This window comes from Canariomyces notabilis (assembly GCF_033297395.1).
Source record: "Canariomyces notabilis strain CBS 508.74 unplaced genomic scaffold N656scaffold_1, whole genome shotgun sequence".
Lineage (NCBI taxonomy): Eukaryota > Fungi > Ascomycota > Sordariomycetes > Sordariales > Chaetomiaceae > Canariomyces > Canariomyces notabilis.
Genome location: NW_027041823.1, coordinates 592,075 through 609,075, shown reverse-complemented (window position 1 = coordinate 609,075; position 17,001 = coordinate 592,075). Strand labels below are relative to the sequence as shown.

Here is a 17,001-nt window from a genome sequence, read left to right as displayed (position 1 = left end):
TCTGTACGAAGTGCCGTAGTACACAAACGGTTCCTTCGCGGCGCACGTTATGGAGCTCAGTGGAGTCAAACCTTAAAATTTGACAGAGTTCCTTGACTTTTATGACCATGAGAGGCTGGAGACAACCATCTTGTTTACGGCCGGAGCTGATCTCCTTGCACTTTCTCATCTAACATGCAAACACTCCAACGCTTCGAAATAGTTTCGATTCCATTACGTCCAAGGTACGGAACGAAGTAAGGCCCTCCTAATCCAGCGCATTCCGCTGTGGAAAATTCCTCCGACTCTTTCATGTGAGAAGCCGAGGTGGGCCCTGGTCAAGTCGGACAGGGGGAGGCTGAGGGAGGGTACAACCCCTGACGCCTTCCCCAGGACAATGAGGGGCGGAAATTCTCGGCATCAGCCTCTTTCAGGCAGTTCAACCGTTTTTGTGTAGCATTTACAATCTCTTTTCTCATTTCATCAGAAAATGTCTTCTGCTGCGAAGCACGACTGTACTCTAATATACCGTTCTGCGGCTTCTGCCTGCATCAAACTCATCGCTGAGTGCCGCTGGGGACCAGAGAACACGAATCTGAGCATATCCGTGTTGTGGCCATCCAGGCCAGCCACTGCGGCATTCGATCCTACGCAATAGATCACCATCATGACCGGCTTCAGTGTCGTCGATCACGAGGTCACGCCCCTCAGTATTGAAAACTAGTCAGTCTACTTATGGCGACATGCGTATGTAAAAGATGGCCAGCTCCCGCTGAAGGTGTGGTCATCCACACCACCATGGCCTCTCCAGCTTTCGTTGTGTCAGAGGCAGCCCTTTGCCCCGTTTACCTCTATGCAGCAACTTACAGCACCCGTCGCTTCTTTCCTCCGCATTCCCCGCAGTGAACTAAGCACTCTGTGCAGCTGCTTGGCGCTTGGCCAAGGTCTTGTCCTAGTCTCAAGCAAGTGGCCAGGGTTCAAGGCCTCAACCGAAGGTCCAATGCTTCCGGTCTCCAAGCCGAGAAGCATGCCTCTCTAGGTCTCTTTTACCATTCCTCTACCCTTTTCCTAACGTTTATCAGTATTGACATGACCTGCCATGGTTGAAGTTTCTGGACCGATTTTGGAACCGAGACTGCCCTGCATGCTCCGGTACTGCGAACCATTTGAAGCGTCGGACGAGGCTGCTTAAAAGAGGCTAGTTTTTACCCCCTTGTAAGTGCATACACATGGTACATCCAACAAGGCCGGAGATGGGCCTGCCAATACCTGGGCCAACTGGACTCCCACTCGCTCCTGTACCGTACCAGCGGAAGGGTGGCAACATGGAAGGGAAAGTCGATCCCCATTGCTTGCTACATCTTGCAAGAGGAAACCGCAAGCACGATCCCTGCTCAGTGGCTCAATTGGCCCGTTGCACCCAGATCCACTCCTGTATAAGGCAGCTGCTGCCGTGACCCTCTCTCTGCTGTCCCTTGTTATATGTGGTATCTGAACCTCCTTGCTCCTTGCATGTTGTGAAATCTCTTTTGTCTTTTCCCCATGCCGATACTGAGTCTCAACTTATAGCCCCGTCTTCACGTTCGTCGGCCTTGGTCTGGATCAAGACCCGCGTTCCAGTGAGCAAAGACGTGGCATCACCAACACCGATAATCGATATTAATCGTCGCCATGGGAGAAATCGACAAGCCGGCTGTCACTCAGGCCGAGAGCGTCTCAGGCAAGCCCCGGAGACGGGGCTGCGCCGGCCACTGCGCCAGGTTCTGGTGGGCATACCTGATTGCGCTCGCGTGCATCGTCGTTCTGGTCGTTCCCCTGGTGTAAGTGGCTGCCTCGTGCCGCCAAATACCCATCCCACAATTCTGACCGCCGTCCAGTCTCCTTGTCGGCATCCCGAACCTTGCCCAGCAGAAACTCGATGCGGCCGTGCTCAGTATTGACGGCATCGTTGTCACCAACACGCAGGCGCAGAACATGACCATGGCCATCAACAGCACCATCAGGAGCGACGGCCAAGTGCATGCTACTTTCGAACCATTCCAGGGCGTCATGTACCTCGAGGATCTCCAGCCTCACACCCCTTTTGCCAAGATCGACTTCCCCGAGACGGACAGCGATGCACTCGTGCTCATCAACGTCACCCAAACGCTCCAGATTGAGAATGTCGAAGCGCTTACCGTCTTTAATACCTGGCTACTTGCCAACGAGAGCCTCAAGGTGACCGTTGAGGGCAACACTAACGTGCACGTTCGGGGCATTTCCAGAGCGTATCCGGTCACTTTCAAAAAGACCGTAGACATCCCCGGTAGGAATTAGCCGGCCTTTCCGTTGCCCATATCGCTATGCGTTCCTGGGCTAACCAAATCACAGGTCTGCGCATGCTTCAGGGTATTATAGTCAACCAGACATTTATCAACGCGACTGCTACGGAGGGCGACAACTTCCGGGGCCAGGTCTACATTCCCAATCACTCGGTGGTAGCTTTTGAGCTTGTAAGTCGACCCAGATCGTCTCGATATGGTAGGGTGATGCTTACCATTCCAGGGCAATTGCACCTTCCACAACTATCTCCTTGGAAAGGAGGTCGGCACCGTTTTCATCGACAATATGACGCTCTGGCCGGGAATGAACAACTACACTATGCGCGCCTCCATCAGCCAGTCCGACGTTATCAATGTTATGGGGCAAAGGCCTTACTGCGACGAGGCGAAGGGGGTGCTCCCGTTCGAGATCGGCGGCAAATCGGTGGTGAACCATGGCCAGGCCCTCCCCTATTTTGCCAATGCTCTCGCTTCGGCCAACCAGACCATTACTATCGATATTGGCGGTACGCTAAAGCGGGATTATGACCTTACCATTCCGTGTGCCGGGGAAAGTTGAGACGGTCACTGACCACTCACTTTCCGAGGTTTTTGTTTGCTTAATCGTTGTATTCTTGATGTTTCAGGGTTTAGCTGTGCGGTTCGGCAAACCATTGGACGGGGCGATGAATATACCATGCGTGGCATTAGTGTTATTGGACGACGGCCGGGGAGCTGGAGTCTGGTATGCTCTCTGAGCTGCCATGGGTGGGCGAGGAAGATATGTTCCTCTTATGCAGGCGCGGGCAGCGGCAGCCTACCCGGTCAGTTCAAGCAAAGACAATGTAATGGTACAGAAACAGACAGAACGTGTTATCGTGCAGGTTGTACTCGAACCAGCGTTGTAATCGTGTTATTCAAGTTTTCGAAATGACCCTGGGCATCGAGCTGAGATGATCAACTTGAAGGTCCGGCGAACACCGAGTGACATCCATATCCCGTTTTCCGCCGCAGTGAGATGTCAAGGAGTGGCGCTATGAGCTAAATTCCTTGCGTTGGACAGAAACTGAGGCGTATGATGTCCTGCATGTGTAGCATTTGGCCGGGTATCATGGCATCTCCTGGCTGGCCGCGCTACTGGCTGCACTCAACGTATGTATACGAATTATAGGCCCGGTTTGGCGCTCCTCTTCCCCTACCCCTTCCGTCTGCCAGCGCCGCCGCCAGCAGGCGTTCCAGCCTTACTTCCACTCTCAACCTCGACACCCCGACCATCCCCGCCACCATTAATGCTCCCAGCAGAGACGAACTCCACCGCTTCCCCCTTCCCCCTCTCCCTTTCCTTCCTCAATTGCTCCTGTGCCCTCCTCAGAGACCCCCTGACCGCCCACCGCGGGAAGGCATACGGATCCCATACGTCCATGGGCAGAACAGTAGCGTACTGCTCTATCCCGGCTGCACTCGAACCCACCCCTCCTCCGTCTCCGTTGCCGTCACCGTCACCACCGCCGTCTTCGTCGTCGTTCCCATCAGTCCCAAACCCCGTCTCCAGTCCGACAAAGCCCAGCAGCTTGTCCATGAGCGCCGGGTTCCGCAGCCCCGCCGACGACGCCAGCCGCTCGTTAAAGTGCACCCCTTTGGTGCGCTTCAGTCGGAGGAATGTGTCAAACTTGGCCGTGAGCGCCTCGTGGCCCCGCGGCGGCGAACCCGGAGGGGAGGGAGGGATGTCCATGTTTGCTACGGCGGGTAAGGTCAGGTCCCGCAGGAGGGTGCGGGTTGCTGTGTAAGGGGATGGAGGGGGTTGTTGAGTGCTGGTGGATGGGGAGGAAGCGTTGTTCATGTTGGCTGATGGGGGGTCGAGGAAGGAGAGGTCGACTGGGGCTTCTTGGTCTTCCACATCTTCGGCTTGTAACGGAGCTTGTTCAAAACTGGGTTGTTGTTCAGGAGGTGGTCTGGAGGGCCCGAGGATGGGACCGAGCTCTGGTGGGGCGGATGGTGGTTGGGGTAGTTTGGAGGTGGTTGAAGGGTGATCTGGGAGGGGTTAGCAAGTTTTGCTGGAAATCGTGGCAAAACGAGTTTACCATTGGTATTTTGGACGTTTGGAGTGGAGGTTTCAACTGATGGATTACGGATCTGGATACAGAGAGTTAGATGCTTGCTTAATAGGTGCGGTGTGGTCATCTACGTACCTCGAGGGTGGTTTCGGTTGTTACGTCCTCGTCATCATCACTGCTGTCGTACTGCACCAGACCCATAGCTCCAGACCTCAAATATCCACAGATTCTGTGCCGAATATCTGTTGGCGATGGTTTCACACTGCACTAAGTGTTGTCAGTTGTCACGGTTCAAGAAGAAGGTCGTCACGTGGGCTCTGTGAGCCAGCCTTATCGGTGCTTATCGCTTTTTTGCCTCAGGCAGTCATTGCTTGGCACCATCCAGCTTTAGCAAGGCAGCACTCGGACGCGAAGCTACAGGGAGCTCCAGCCTCACCCCAACGTCCAGCTTCCTGCCAAACACAACCAAAGGAATCATCACCACCCGGCGACCCCGCAGAGTTACTTACCAGATTTGCGGAACTCTCCAACATTAGAATTGAATCGCATCGACTCTGCCGCTCTACCCTTAGCTCGATTTCACCCTCGTCCACCTCTCGTCTACCACAGTCATGGACCATCGCCCGCAAGCCTGGGGCCGTGTACGCTTCTCGCCGTCCCATACTTTAAAACCCCAGATCTGAGGACGCAAAACTAACCTTTCACAGCCCAGAGATGACATCTATGGCGCCTACGATGCTTCTTACCTCCAAACCAGCGGCCCCAAGACGGCGACACAATCTCCCGTCGTGACAGGAACCTCCGTCATCGCCATCAAGTTCAAGGACGGCATCGTCATGGCAGCCGACAACTTGGGTTCGTCTTTTCTAGCAGCAGACCCGCCACCCTCTCCCCATTTCACCCGCATTCTCTAACCATTCCTTCCACAAATCACCAGCGTCCTACGGCTCCCTAGCACGCTTCACCGACGTCAAGCGGCTGCGCACCTTCCTGGATACGTCCGTGGTCGGCTTCGGCGGGGACGTCTCGGACATGCAGTTCCTCGACCGCCACCTCAAGGAGCTTGCCATCGATGAGGCATACGAACATAACGACGACCAACAACAACAAGACGACGACGACTCCCACCACAAGTCCACACCGGGCACCGCGCTCAACGCCGCCAACCTGCACAAGTACCTGCAGAAGCTCATGTACCGGCGACGCAATGATTTCGACCCGCTCTGGAACCAGATCCTGGTGGGCGGGCTGGACGCGGCGCGGAAGCCGTTCCTGGCGTCGGTCGACCTGCGCGGGACGGCCTTCACCTCCCCTTCGCTGGCCACCGGCTTTGGCGCCGCGCTGGCCCAGCCCATCATGCGGCGGTACGCGGCGACGGACGAGGACGCGGCGCGCCTGACGCGCGAGCAGGCCGTCGACGTGGTCAAGGAGTGCATGAAGGTGCTCTTTTACCGCGACGCGCGCTCCCTGGACCGCTACAGCATCGCCGTCGTCACCAAGGACGGCGTCGAGCTGAGCGAGGACGAGCAGCTCGAGAGGCAGAGCTGGGCGTTTGCCGAGCGGATTCGCGGCTACGGCACTCAGACCGTCTGATGTGTCCGTCTAGGGGAAAAGAGAAAGGGGTTGGAGTCTATTATGCAATGGGGGCGATGATGGGTAGCTCATGAAATTTATGCGCTGGACTTTACGGCAAAGCGTGGGTTGCTGTGTCCTCCGGATACTTTAGATGGCTGTCATAACGGGATGCCGAGCCCTGTCGGGGTGAAACTTCTGTAACATTAGAAATGCGGAAATACTGGTGTGGTCTCTGTGACTGCATCCTCAATTATCGCATAACGCATGACACTGCATGTGACAATACTACCTGATGCTATCGCTAGAGTTCTCCGGCCCAAATGAAATCCACCGACAAAACCCTGTGTGCCCAAACCAAATATTACGGACCCGCAACGCTGTTGAGTTTTCCGGGACCCTTACCCCGATTGTTCTCCCGTCAACTCCTAACCAGCGGATGGTACTGTAGTCAACGAATACTAATACATGCTAGTCCAGAGTCGGCTATCCAAGCCCAGAAGGGGACATGGACGGCTTCCTGTTGCTCCGTGACTCGCCTCACTCGCCTGTCGGTGCTCACTCGACAGTCACCGACTTGGCGAGGTTCCGGGGGAAGTCGACATTCAGGCCTTCCATAGCGGCAAGCCAGTAGGCGATCAGCTGAAGTGGAATGACGTTCAAGATGCCTTGCAGACAATCCACCGTCTTGGGTACCTCGATCCTCTCGGCCTGGTTCTCCTTGAACTCCTCATCGCCGGTGTTGCAAATCACAATAGGTTTGCCGCCACGGGCAGTGACTATACGGAAGACATGTTAGCTCGGTTTCCATCTACCAGGAACCGTGCTTGGAAGGGGACACAAACCTTGTTGGTAGGCGTTCAGGCTCTTCTTGAAGAGGCTGTCCCGGGTCAAAATCATAATGATGGGCAGGTTTTCGTCCACCAGCGCGAGCACACCGTGCTTGAGCTCACCGCTCATGACAGCCTCGCAGTGCAGGTAGCTGATTTCCTTGATCTTGAGGGCGCCTTCCAGCGCTGTGCTGTACTGGCTACCGCGACCGAGGAGGAGAAGACTCTTCTGGTTCTTGAACGTCTTCTCACACAGCGCCTTAATCTTCTTGTCCTGCTCGAGAACCAACTTGATCTGGTCGCTGATCTTGCTGAGGCCTTCCATAATTTCCTCACGCCGCTTCTGCTTGGAAGCCCGATCCTCGCTCAGAGACAAGGCGAACATGACCATGGCGATGAACTGCGAAGTGTAGGCCTTGGTTGATGCAACACCGATTTCGGGTCCCGCATTGACGTGCACGCCGCAATGCGTCAGGAGCGAGATGCTCGAACCGACCACGTTGACAATACCAACGGTCAGGGCTCCGCGCTCCAAGCAGTATCTCAGCGCCATCAAAGAGTCGGCCGTCTCGCCAGACTGCGACACAAAAACGCATGTGTCGTCCCGGAAGACGGGCGCTTGACGGTCCAAAAAGTCTGAAGCGAGCTCCACGGCAATTGGGATTTCTACGAGCTCCTCAAAGATGCCGCGGACAGCCATGCAGCTGTGGTACGAAGTGCCACAGGCAATGAAGATTATGCGGCGGCAGCGGCGGATGGTGCTGATGTAGCTGCGCAACCCACCCAGGGTTACCGTCTTGTTGCCGATGTCAAGACGGCCACGCATCGTGTTGACGACCGATTCGGGCTGCTCGAAGATCTCCTTCTGCATGAAGTGGTCGAACTTGCCCTTCATGATCTCCTGCAGCTCAAGCTCGAGCGTCTGGATCGCGCGCACATTGCTGCTGCCATCCGCTTTCCTCAGGCGGTGGATATTCAGCGAACCCTCATGGATGTGCGCGATATCGTCGTCCTCGAGGTACATAACCTTCTTGGTGTGTTCCACGATGGCCGACGGATCCGACGACAAGAAGAACTCGGTGGGCATTGGCAGGCCGTCATCTGTCATGAAGGCCCGCGACTGCGAACGGTGAAGCAGCGACTTGTCTGGGGCACCCAGCAGGCCGTTAGGGGAGAGCAGGCTCCCTGCGGTGGACTTCTTCAGGGCCACATTCTGCGACGCCGTCTCGGCGGGCAGCGGGCTGTTCTCATCGGCGTACTCGACATCGACGAAGTCGACCTTCATGCGCTTCTGTGTCTTGACACCAATGACCAGCGGCGAGCCCTTGCGAGCGGCAATCACCTCGTGAGGGTAGTGCACGCTCTTGATCAGCAGTCCGTAGGCGCCTTCAAGTTCGTTGATAACGGCCTTGGCTAGGTCGGTGAAGCCGATATTCGGGTGCTGGTCATGGATGTACTTGGCCAGCTTGGCAATGCACTCGGTATCCGTCTCGGTCTCGAACCTGAAGCCCTTGCTCTCAAGCAGGGTTTTTAGCTCCTTGTAGTTGGTGATGATGCCATTGTGAACAATGGAAAACTCCCAGTTCGGGTCGGACCTGGAGGGGCAGCATGTCAGCAGCATCCTGGGGCTCGTTTTGTGTCTCGTCGGATATACCTGTGAGGATGGCAGTTCACCCGGGACGGCGGGCCATGCGTGGCCCAGCGTGTGTGGGCAATGCCGCAGTGCGAATCGAAGGTCTTGGTCAGGTCGAGTTGCGACTCATCTATGAGCTGCTTGAGCTTTGCGACCTTGCCAACCTCCTTGAAGGCATAAACCTCCTTCTTCTTGTCGCCATCGATGGCGAGACCGGCAGAGTCGTAACCGCGATACTCGAGCCGGGAAAGACCTGAATTGCCGGGAGAGGCATACGTCAGCGTCTTGCGGCTCCTGCTGCGGATTTGACCGAGTCCTTCATTTCCGCATATGAATGGTGGGGCCAAAAGCTGGATTCCAGCGCCCGATATCGATCCGACCTACCGTTGATCAGGGTGTCAATGATAAACTTCCGGTCCTTTTCCACCAGGTAGTTGACGTAACCGAAAATGCCACTGCGCAAGAAGAAGGTATGCTGTTAGCAACGATTTTTTTTTTTTGGATCGCGGCAGCGCCTCGACGCATTGGAGACCTGGCACATAGAGCGAGCGCGGGGTTGTGTTTGGGAGTTGCTCGTACCACATGTTGACGGGCCCACCAACGAATGACGGGATGCGAACAAGACACAGATCGCGGATTCGGGGTCGAAAACCTTTAAGATATCACGGAAATCGGTGTAAAGCCCCGGTGTGCCTGACTGGCGGTGGTAAGTCTGCAAAAGATAGCAAAAGAATGGGATGGGTGGTTCGGAACAGTTGCTGCGGCAGCTGGGAAGCTTGACGTTTTATGGCCGATTTCTGGAGGGGGAGTCCTGCAAGGACAGGTGAAATGTGGAGCAAAGCGTTCCAGACGAGACAGGGGTTAGGCGCAGCCAGGGCAGCCCACTATTTACACTCCACCAGCACCGGTTGCTGAGCTAAAGTGCATCACTCATTGTTGTTCCCGTCGATTGTTCTCTTGTCCATTGGACCACCTGCATTGAGACCATTGATGCCTCTTACTCATGGAAGCTTTTGAACGGTTAATTTCTCTTTACCATTGATGATCATATTGAGAAATGCACGGTTTCCTTTTGACATGGCCTGCCTTTACTCACTGTACTTCGTACGGGGCGGTACGTGATCGTAGGAGGGGTCTTAGCAGATAGAAACGTTTGGTGGCGCCCTATCCCAGCCACAGCCCCTCCCTCCCACCGCTTCTGTCTCCAACCTCGTCTGTCAATTCTGACGGTGCATCATATAAGGTACGGAGGTATCTCAGCTACTTTATTGTGTCTGATCGGGAGATAACTTGCCATACTTTTCATTCCTTTTGCAAGAAAATGTGCTTTGAGGCGTTCCACATCTTCTGCCTTTGTGTTTGGTGGGCGACCTCCCGCTCCTCTATGAATTGAGAGCGCCTGTTCTACTGCACTGCCCACCGCCTGAGGTGTAAGAGCAACGGTGAAGTTTGGATATCTGAGCGAGCCTTCCAAATCCAGAGTTCCTCGCCTCCCGCCCTATGAAAGGCGGGCCTTTTTTGCCTTGTCCAACGCATGGCGCCATTGAGAACATGCAGCTTTACTCCCACCCGACACCGAGAGTTGGTGATCCACGTTCTTTGGGGTTCCCATTGGCAGCATCCCGGTGCTGCAGGACGAACGCAAAGCCGATCGACGTGTCTAGATTCTGGCCATTGCGGACAGATCCGTTGCATGCAAAGACGCCCTACCTGAGGTGACTCGTCTTCACCGCCACGGATCGGAGGCATACACTACCCTAAATTACCAGACTATACATTAGGACTCTGGTGCACGTTTTCCCCGGAAGGAGATGCAAACCGGCCCGGTTGTGGCTCGCCATCCCGGGATTCCTCGACCATACAGTGGAGCAGCTTCGTATCGTGGCGCAGGCCCCAATGCCGTGTTCATCCACACATCGAGATCAACCTCTCTTCGGCTCTGAAATTTTCCTGGGTGCATTTGTCAGTTGTCGTACACATGTCGTGTACACATGTAGTATATCGTATAGTAATTCCCTACTCGTCGCGCCAGCCGACTGTCGGGGATTTCATGACGTTGTCCGCCCCCAAACCCCCCATAACCCCCCACAAACTGGGATTCCAGGAACCGCCGGCCAGTCGGTACGGAGCCACAACGGCGTCAATGCAACCCAGCTTTCCATGTTGAATGGAGGTTTGGAGATCGCCCTACCGTAATCCGAGGTTGCGCACACGCTCGCACAGTCGCACTACCTATCAGTTGTGAAGGTTCAGGGGCATCATGGACAAAACCCACTTTTTGCGGCTGTGAAAGGGGCAACCCAGAAGAAAGGGGCGGCCTCTCTTTGGCTGCGTCCATCTATTCTTAGCATGCCACCCGCTGCCCCACAATCTCAATGCCGGACACGATATCATCGCGGTCAGGGCAAAACTCCAACACGAACTTAGCCAATCTTGAATAACCAGATCTACACTATTACCGTTGGATCAAACGCTATCAATCGAATCCTCATGATGTCCATTCCAAAGATCGCCCATCCTACCCCTATGATCATGGGTTCCGGTGTCCCGATTCGAGTGCCATCAGCCATCTGAACATTGGGTCTCACCTAGCCAATGGTTCCGGATCTCGGCCTTATTCTGTATGTACATTCCAGATCCTCGCAACGCCCATCGCAAGTGGACTCGGACTCAAGCGCCTGGCACGCCCTATGCAGGGCGTATGACGTAAACGGCCCTATAGCTACTAGTGTAAGGGGCACTGCCGGACAGCCGCAGTTCGCCAGCAGAAAACGAAGATGATCAAGATCTTTCATAAAACATCCAGTGGATGTAAAGACCTAAGGGCTGCCTTGTCTCATGTTCAGACAAGGGATAGCTACTCCATGAAAGCGTGATACGCTCACCGGGAGAAGATCCCAGCCTTCCAATGCCGCTTATCAAACCTACACTCCTCTTATAATAGTACACAGCTAATGCCAGCGCTGATGCGATGCATCGATGGACGTTTTTATCCTACGTCTAACATCATAACCACACAGTAGCATCGTGCACCACCTCCGTGCGGTCCCCTTCAACTCGCTGTCTCACAGTGGCTGGTACCAGCTTATTTACAGCTTCTGATATTCCAGCTTTCCTTCCAGTTTCTTCGCCTCGGCAAGTTTACGAACCGCCTTATTGAAGTCGTCTTGGTTGACCGCATCTCTGTCAGCCTTGATAGCAAACAGGCCGCTGTAGAAAGTAGATAGGTTAGCACCGGAAAAGTTATGTCCAAAGGCAAATAAACCACTTACGCCTCGGTCACCACGTTCCGCAGGTCGGCACCATTCAGGCCATCACTCATCTTGACCACGCTCTCGAAGTCGATCTCGCCCTCCTTTGCCACGCTTGCAGCGTGGATCTTGAGAATCTCCATTCGGCCGACCTCATTGGGCAGTGGGATCTCAATCTTGCGATCTAGTCGCCCAGCTCGGAGCAGCGCCGGGTCCAAGGTGTCGGGCCGGTTTGTCGCCATGATAATCTTGGTTTTGCCGAGGTAGTCGAAGCCGTCGAGCTGGTTGAGCAGCTCCATGAGGGTGCGCTGGATCTCGCGGTCTGCGCTTGTTCCCTCGCTGAATCGCCGCCCGCCAATGGCATCAATCTCGTCCATGAAGATGATGCAAGGCTCGTGCTCCTTGGCGTACCCAAACATCTCACGGATCAGCCGCGCCGACTCTCCAATGTATTTGTCCACGATCGCCGAGGAAACCACTGCATGGCCTTGTCAGTAGGCTGGTATAAGTATCCGCGGTCGCAGGATGGGACGTACCCTTCAGAAAATTTGTCTCGAGGCTGCTGGCTACAGCTCTGGCAAGCAGAGTCTTCCCTGTGCCGGGCGGGCCGTAGAGGAGCACTCCCTTGGGCGGCTTGATGCCGACCCGAAGGAACAGTTCCGGGTTCTTGAGCGGCAACTCAATCACCTCTCTCAGTTCGCGGATCTGGTCGTTGAGCCCACCGATGCCCGCGAAGCTCACTTGGCCCGGGTCCTCGAGCGACATGTTGTAGACGAGCGGGTCGACCTCGCGCGGAAGCATCCTCATGATGGTGAGAGTCGTCATGTCGAGCGCCACACGTGTTCCCTGCTTCAGCTTCGACTTGTCGACCTTCGATCGGCAGCCTACGACATAACGGGGCCCGGAGGAAGCCTTGACTATGACTGTTATTTGTTATGTGGTGTCAGCAGAACTGTGCTGTGAGGATCCTCTTGCATTGCAAGACAGGGACACAAACATCGCTCATCATCAAGCTGCTTCAGCACTTCACCAATGATTTGGCCGACACTTTGTAATGCCTTGATGTTCTCTTCTGTTTGATCAAACTCCTTCTGCATGCCCTTGATCTCCAACCGCAAGTTCTTTAGTTTTGTCTCCCACTCCCGGGACTCTATCAGCTTCCGCTTGAACGATTCGAGCGCATGCTCGCGTTCCTGGTCCGACGACATGATCGGGGGCGGGAAAGCTGTCGAAGTTGATTTTCTGCGGCTGGTTCGATCTAGGGTCGCTGAGTACTCGCTCCGGTAGCGTGCGCTAATGTCAGTATGATGCGCGGGGTATCACGGTCGATATAGACTTCGTCGTTCGACGTGGCTCGTCGTTGATGGTTTGGGTTGATGATGGCGGACTCCAGCAGCTGCAAGTGCAAGGTCGCTGATGAGCTTACCCAAGCTTTCTGTTGCCTTGCGCGTGAAGTGGGTCTTGCTCCTTGGCCTTTCTTGGTCTGTGCGTTTTCGAGGCCTAAAGTTTCCGGCGATTAATTACAGATCGGTAAGGTAACATCAAGGTACTTCGTACATAGTTTCTTACCATACCTTACCGGTACCTGATGTTCATTCATTCCTGCAGGCTCTTTCCATCGACTCTTCCAGTTCATTCTCTGCTACCGTACAAGCTCATTAGATTCAGGGTATGAGAAAAAGGCTTGTACTTTCATGACCGAGCAGCTGTGCTTGAGATTTGGTTCATGATATGTCATTGCGACGGCTCAAACACGAACTGGCATCTCATGTCGCGATTTCAGTTCCTTGTCCTTTGGTTATAGGATGAGTAACCCCGTTTTCAGTACTCAAAACTGTAGAAACTGACTTCAAGGTGAGAGGGACCTGAACCCCCGGCTTCGAGTATGCTACGCTTGTTCGTCATCCGGGTCGCGGAAAAGCCTGAGAAGAGGTCAAGTCACTTGTAACGCGATCGGCCTAGGAGAGAAGAGGTTGCCACCAAAGATGATCAAACCACCAGCATCGAGTCTTGCTGAACCTATCATGTACGCAGGAAACAACCCTTCCGTACACTGTATATTTACGGCCAGCTTTGACTATCCAGCTCCCAGCCGCATCAGCGCCCGCAAATCCAAGGTAAGTAGCTGAGGTAGTGGAGAGCCTTGAAATACACGGAGCTAAAGAGGATTAGTGATATCCGGAATCCCCTTACTGCCCAGTCACAACAATCTCCGGTTTAAGCTCTCCAACAGGCTTGGCCTTTTCATCCTGAACAGGAAACCCCTCCACCGACGCTGTCACGCCGGTGAAAGGACAGACGCCCGGAACAGCGGCTACCCGTTGGCCGGGACTCGCTGTGTCATCACTGGCGTCAGAAGCCGCCTCATCGTCATTGTGGATGACCTTCTTCCCGTGCAGCCACCCCTCTTTTTCGACCTCGCCGTAGTCCATGCCGTCGGTGTACTCCTCGCCGTCGCTCACATACCACTTGGCAAAGAGGTCGTTCTGAATCCAAATAACTTTGCCCAGCGCTTTGGTAATCGCGATCTTTCGCGTTAGGTGCAGACGGGGATGCGACAAGATGGCTTCGCTGAGCACGTCTTGGATGACGGCCAAGGCGGCGCCAATGTGGATGTACTCGATGTGCAAGGGGTGCGTGCGCCCGATGCCTGTGTGCATCATGCTGAGAGATAGGTTAGATGGCAGCCTTGGTACCATAGCGGTTCAAATCCATGTCAAACTTACCCGACTTTGTCCAAGTATTCCCAGAATTCCATTTGGGTAGGGTCCGAGCATAGCTTCTTCAGATAGGCCCGGAGGAACATTTTCCTGTGGAGGATCTGGGGACTCTGCTCGTCCGGCTCTTCGTCCATGGGACCCTCGAACGCAGTGCTCCTCGTCTGGAACGCCCGTGCCGTGATATCATACTGGAGCAGTTTCCGGTAGACGATGTTGACTACTGCTGGGATGAGGGCCTGGATGTATTTGCTGCCGGATTTAAGTGCTTCAATGTCGCCTGAGGTACATCAGCTAACAATTCGATGCTGTACTTGATATGGTATCTAGTTTTTGATAGACTTACTGGAGCCGAAATCGAGGAACGAGTGAAGATAGCGGACACGGGACTCCAGGTTAGTGTAAAGAGATTTTCGGTCAATGTGTTGTATTGGTCGTGTCCTTGCTGTCGACATTTTAAACCTCCTTGGTGTGTGTATGCTGAGAACGTGGAACTCGTCTCATACACACTGGTGGGAGTGACCGAACGTAGGTGAAGCGAATGTCAGGGATGCGCAACCAGCAAGTCAGTCTACTAATAGCACGCCAAAATGCTACCTGAAAGCGAACAAGATTGTGATAGATGACCCGAATAGAAGCAGAATCCTGTAAGCTTTTGAATGTTCGTTTCAAGCAGTTGACTGAGTCCAGAAGATCCCAGCGTGGTGTGAGCATGACGCATGAACCCCTGGTGGCCTGATCCAAAAGCCGAGATCGAACCACTCTCCAACTTACTCTTCCGGCAACGCGATTGGCCAATCCTCAAGACTTCTGCCATATATGGAAAGAACGCGGCATACGAGTCCATCCGGGGATTCCCATTTTCCATTCCTGGGTTCGGACCTGACGGAAGTTGAGCGCCCGGTCGACTTCGGCTTATACAAATCAGGCGTCTTGACCTTGGGTACCTTACGCAGGACAGCTCAGGCCGGCCATCATGGTGATAATTCTTATCCTGGCTACTCTCTAACACGTCGTCAAGGACGGAATCACACTTAATTTGAAGGAATGCCTAAGGTAGGTTAGCCCGGCGCATGTACCTGCAAGTAGTACTGTCAGCTTGGCGTTCTGGCAGTTCTCACCGTGCTTCCTGGATTCTAGTTCATCAGCATTCAAGTCCTTGTAGCTAGCAAACGCTGTTCCGAGATCTGGATGTCAAGATCTTCTGACTGCCGAGTGCCTGTGGTAAAGTCGAGCAGGTAATTAAATAGTAAATCTAGGTCGTAGGTCTGTCTCAACTTAACCCAAGCCCGATGTTAGCCAAGATAGGACACTCTAGCAGGCTATTCGTCAGTACCGGCATATCCATATCGAATCCGGTCTTCTGACAGTGCAGGAGGGTCGGTAGTCACTCCATGTCGGAGCCGTCATATTGCTCTGGCTGCGACGGTTCTCGTCCCAGGCGGTCGTATCCAGGCATGACAGAACATAACAGTCGGGGTAAATAGGTAGCGTCGATTTCATGTGAACATTTTGTCTCGATAAGGCTGGAAAGTGGTAAGAACGATGTAGCAACCCTGGAACGAGCCCAGGAGGCTTGACTTGAGCCGACATCGTGTCCAGGGGACGCTCCTAAGTTTCCAGGTCTCGAACTCTAACCATGGAAAAACCCTACGGGGTTACCTATCATACCTAGATATTGGATTAGACACTTCCGATTGAAGGCTCGGGAATGACACTTTTGGAAACTTACAGGTTGGCGAAGACCAAGCAGAGTGTCACTGTAAATTCCCTAAAACTCTACATTGTTCTGGAAAAGCCAGCGGTTGATTTCAGATTCAGAGAGAACGCTGCGTGACAGACTGACAGAGTACTGTTATCGCAGCTCTTGCCATCTTGCCATAGCTTTGAGCCCCTCCTCTTTCTCGCTTCTAGGTCATTCTCTCTGTCCTTCGTTATCGCCTACCTTATCACTGGGAAACTTTTGTTATCGTTGCTGCCCCGTACCATTATCATTGATAGGTTAGAATTCTGTATTGCATTTGTACGTACAGGTAGAGTACCAGTATAATGAGAGCCGGAAGTGATGAATCGCAAGGACGCTTGCTTCAATCCAAACGTGAAGCCAGAGAGATTCCGGAACTTCGGTTCCACAGGCGGCCAGTCACAAATTCAGACTGTTACTTCTCGTGGTCTAACAAAGATGCTGACAGCCCTACATTAGTAAATCACTCAACGGGCTGGCACCAAATGGCGCTTTCGAGTGACTTAGGCAGCATTCTGAGAGAGCTCGTACAGCTCAAAAGGTTGCTGGTTTTGTACTAGATCCGAGGAAACGGGATAGTCCGGGCTACCTTAATCCGAGGAGCTAATGGAAGTAAGGCAGTGGGAAGTGGTGTTCTTAAAATTGGTATTTTGAAACTGTCACCGCTGATTGTGATTGGTGAAGCGTGTTCAGCTTAGCTCGTGTATTCCGTAAGAAAGTTACTCACCTTATCAACGACAAATCAAAGGTCGCACAAGATCAGCCGGCCAACCAGTGGGCCCACTAGTCCTTTGACCTCCACGTTCCGTGTTGGGCTGGACAACCCGAGGTGTGGTAAAGTGTGAGGGACGTGAGGGCCGCTGGCTGGACCCTGCATTCTAATCAACCAACGTAACATGGGAAATGCCTCTCCTGCATTGT

General features: G+C 53.9%; 6 protein-coding genes across 6 annotated transcripts; 2 read left to right on the top strand and 4 right to left on the bottom strand.

Annotated features, from left to right (window-relative positions):
• The first annotated feature begins 1,538 nt into the window (after positions 1 to 1,538).
• N656DRAFT_773184 (uncharacterized protein) lies at positions 1,539 to 3,244 on the top strand. Its single transcript, XM_064814015.1, has 4 exons — positions 1,539 to 1,799; positions 1,857 to 2,284; positions 2,350 to 2,471; positions 2,524 to 3,244. Exons 1-4 carry the CDS (start codon positions 1,651 to 1,653, stop codon positions 2,857 to 2,859), a joined length of 1,035 nt encoding a protein of 344 aa, XP_064674712.1. The 5' UTR covers positions 1,539 to 1,650; the 3' UTR covers positions 2,860 to 3,244.
• A 230-nt stretch (positions 3,245 to 3,474) lies between these two features.
• Positions 3,475 to 4,534, bottom strand: N656DRAFT_840859 (uncharacterized protein; the record flags this gene model as incomplete). The annotated part of the gene is made up of 3 exons (XM_064818965.1): positions 3,475 to 4,310; positions 4,361 to 4,412; positions 4,469 to 4,534. 3 exons carry the CDS (start codon positions 4,532 to 4,534, stop codon positions 3,475 to 3,477), a joined length of 954 nt encoding a protein of 317 aa, XP_064674711.1.
• A 366-nt stretch (positions 4,535 to 4,900) lies between these two features.
• Positions 4,901 to 6,211, top strand: N656DRAFT_773183 (proteasome endopeptidase complex, beta subunit). The gene is made up of 3 exons (XM_064814014.1): positions 4,901 to 4,974; positions 5,041 to 5,188; positions 5,271 to 6,211. The coding sequence occupies exons 1-3, from the start codon at positions 4,945 to 4,947 to the stop codon at positions 5,924 to 5,926; spliced, it is 834 nt and encodes a 277-aa protein (XP_064674710.1). The 5' UTR covers positions 4,901 to 4,944; the 3' UTR covers positions 5,927 to 6,211.
• Positions 6,095 to 9,065, bottom strand: N656DRAFT_773181 (isomerising glucosamine-fructose-6-phosphate aminotransferase). Its single transcript, XM_064814013.1, has 5 exons — positions 8,948 to 9,065; positions 8,753 to 8,823; positions 8,390 to 8,621; positions 6,751 to 8,330; positions 6,095 to 6,684 (listed from the first exon to the last, which is right to left on the bottom strand). Exons 1-5 carry the CDS (start codon positions 8,950 to 8,952, stop codon positions 6,464 to 6,466), a joined length of 2,109 nt encoding a protein of 702 aa, XP_064674709.1. The 5' UTR covers positions 8,953 to 9,065; the 3' UTR covers positions 6,095 to 6,463.
• A 2,037-nt stretch (positions 9,066 to 11,102) lies between these two features.
• Positions 11,103 to 12,954, bottom strand: N656DRAFT_773178 (26S proteasome subunit P45). The gene is made up of 4 exons (XM_064814012.1): positions 12,617 to 12,954; positions 12,156 to 12,542; positions 11,641 to 12,097; positions 11,103 to 11,578 (listed from the first exon to the last, which is right to left on the bottom strand). The coding sequence occupies exons 1-4, from the start codon at positions 12,825 to 12,827 to the stop codon at positions 11,458 to 11,460; spliced, it is 1,176 nt and encodes a 391-aa protein (XP_064674708.1). The 5' UTR covers positions 12,828 to 12,954; the 3' UTR covers positions 11,103 to 11,457.
• An 854-nt stretch (positions 12,955 to 13,808) lies between these two features.
• On the bottom strand, positions 13,809 to 14,791 carry N656DRAFT_699349 (uncharacterized protein; the record flags this gene model as incomplete). Its single annotated transcript, XM_064810779.1, has 3 exons — positions 13,809 to 14,283; positions 14,346 to 14,616; positions 14,683 to 14,791. 3 exons carry the CDS (start codon positions 14,789 to 14,791, stop codon positions 13,809 to 13,811), a joined length of 855 nt encoding a protein of 284 aa, XP_064674707.1.
• Positions 14,792 to 17,001: the final 2,210 nt, after the last annotated feature.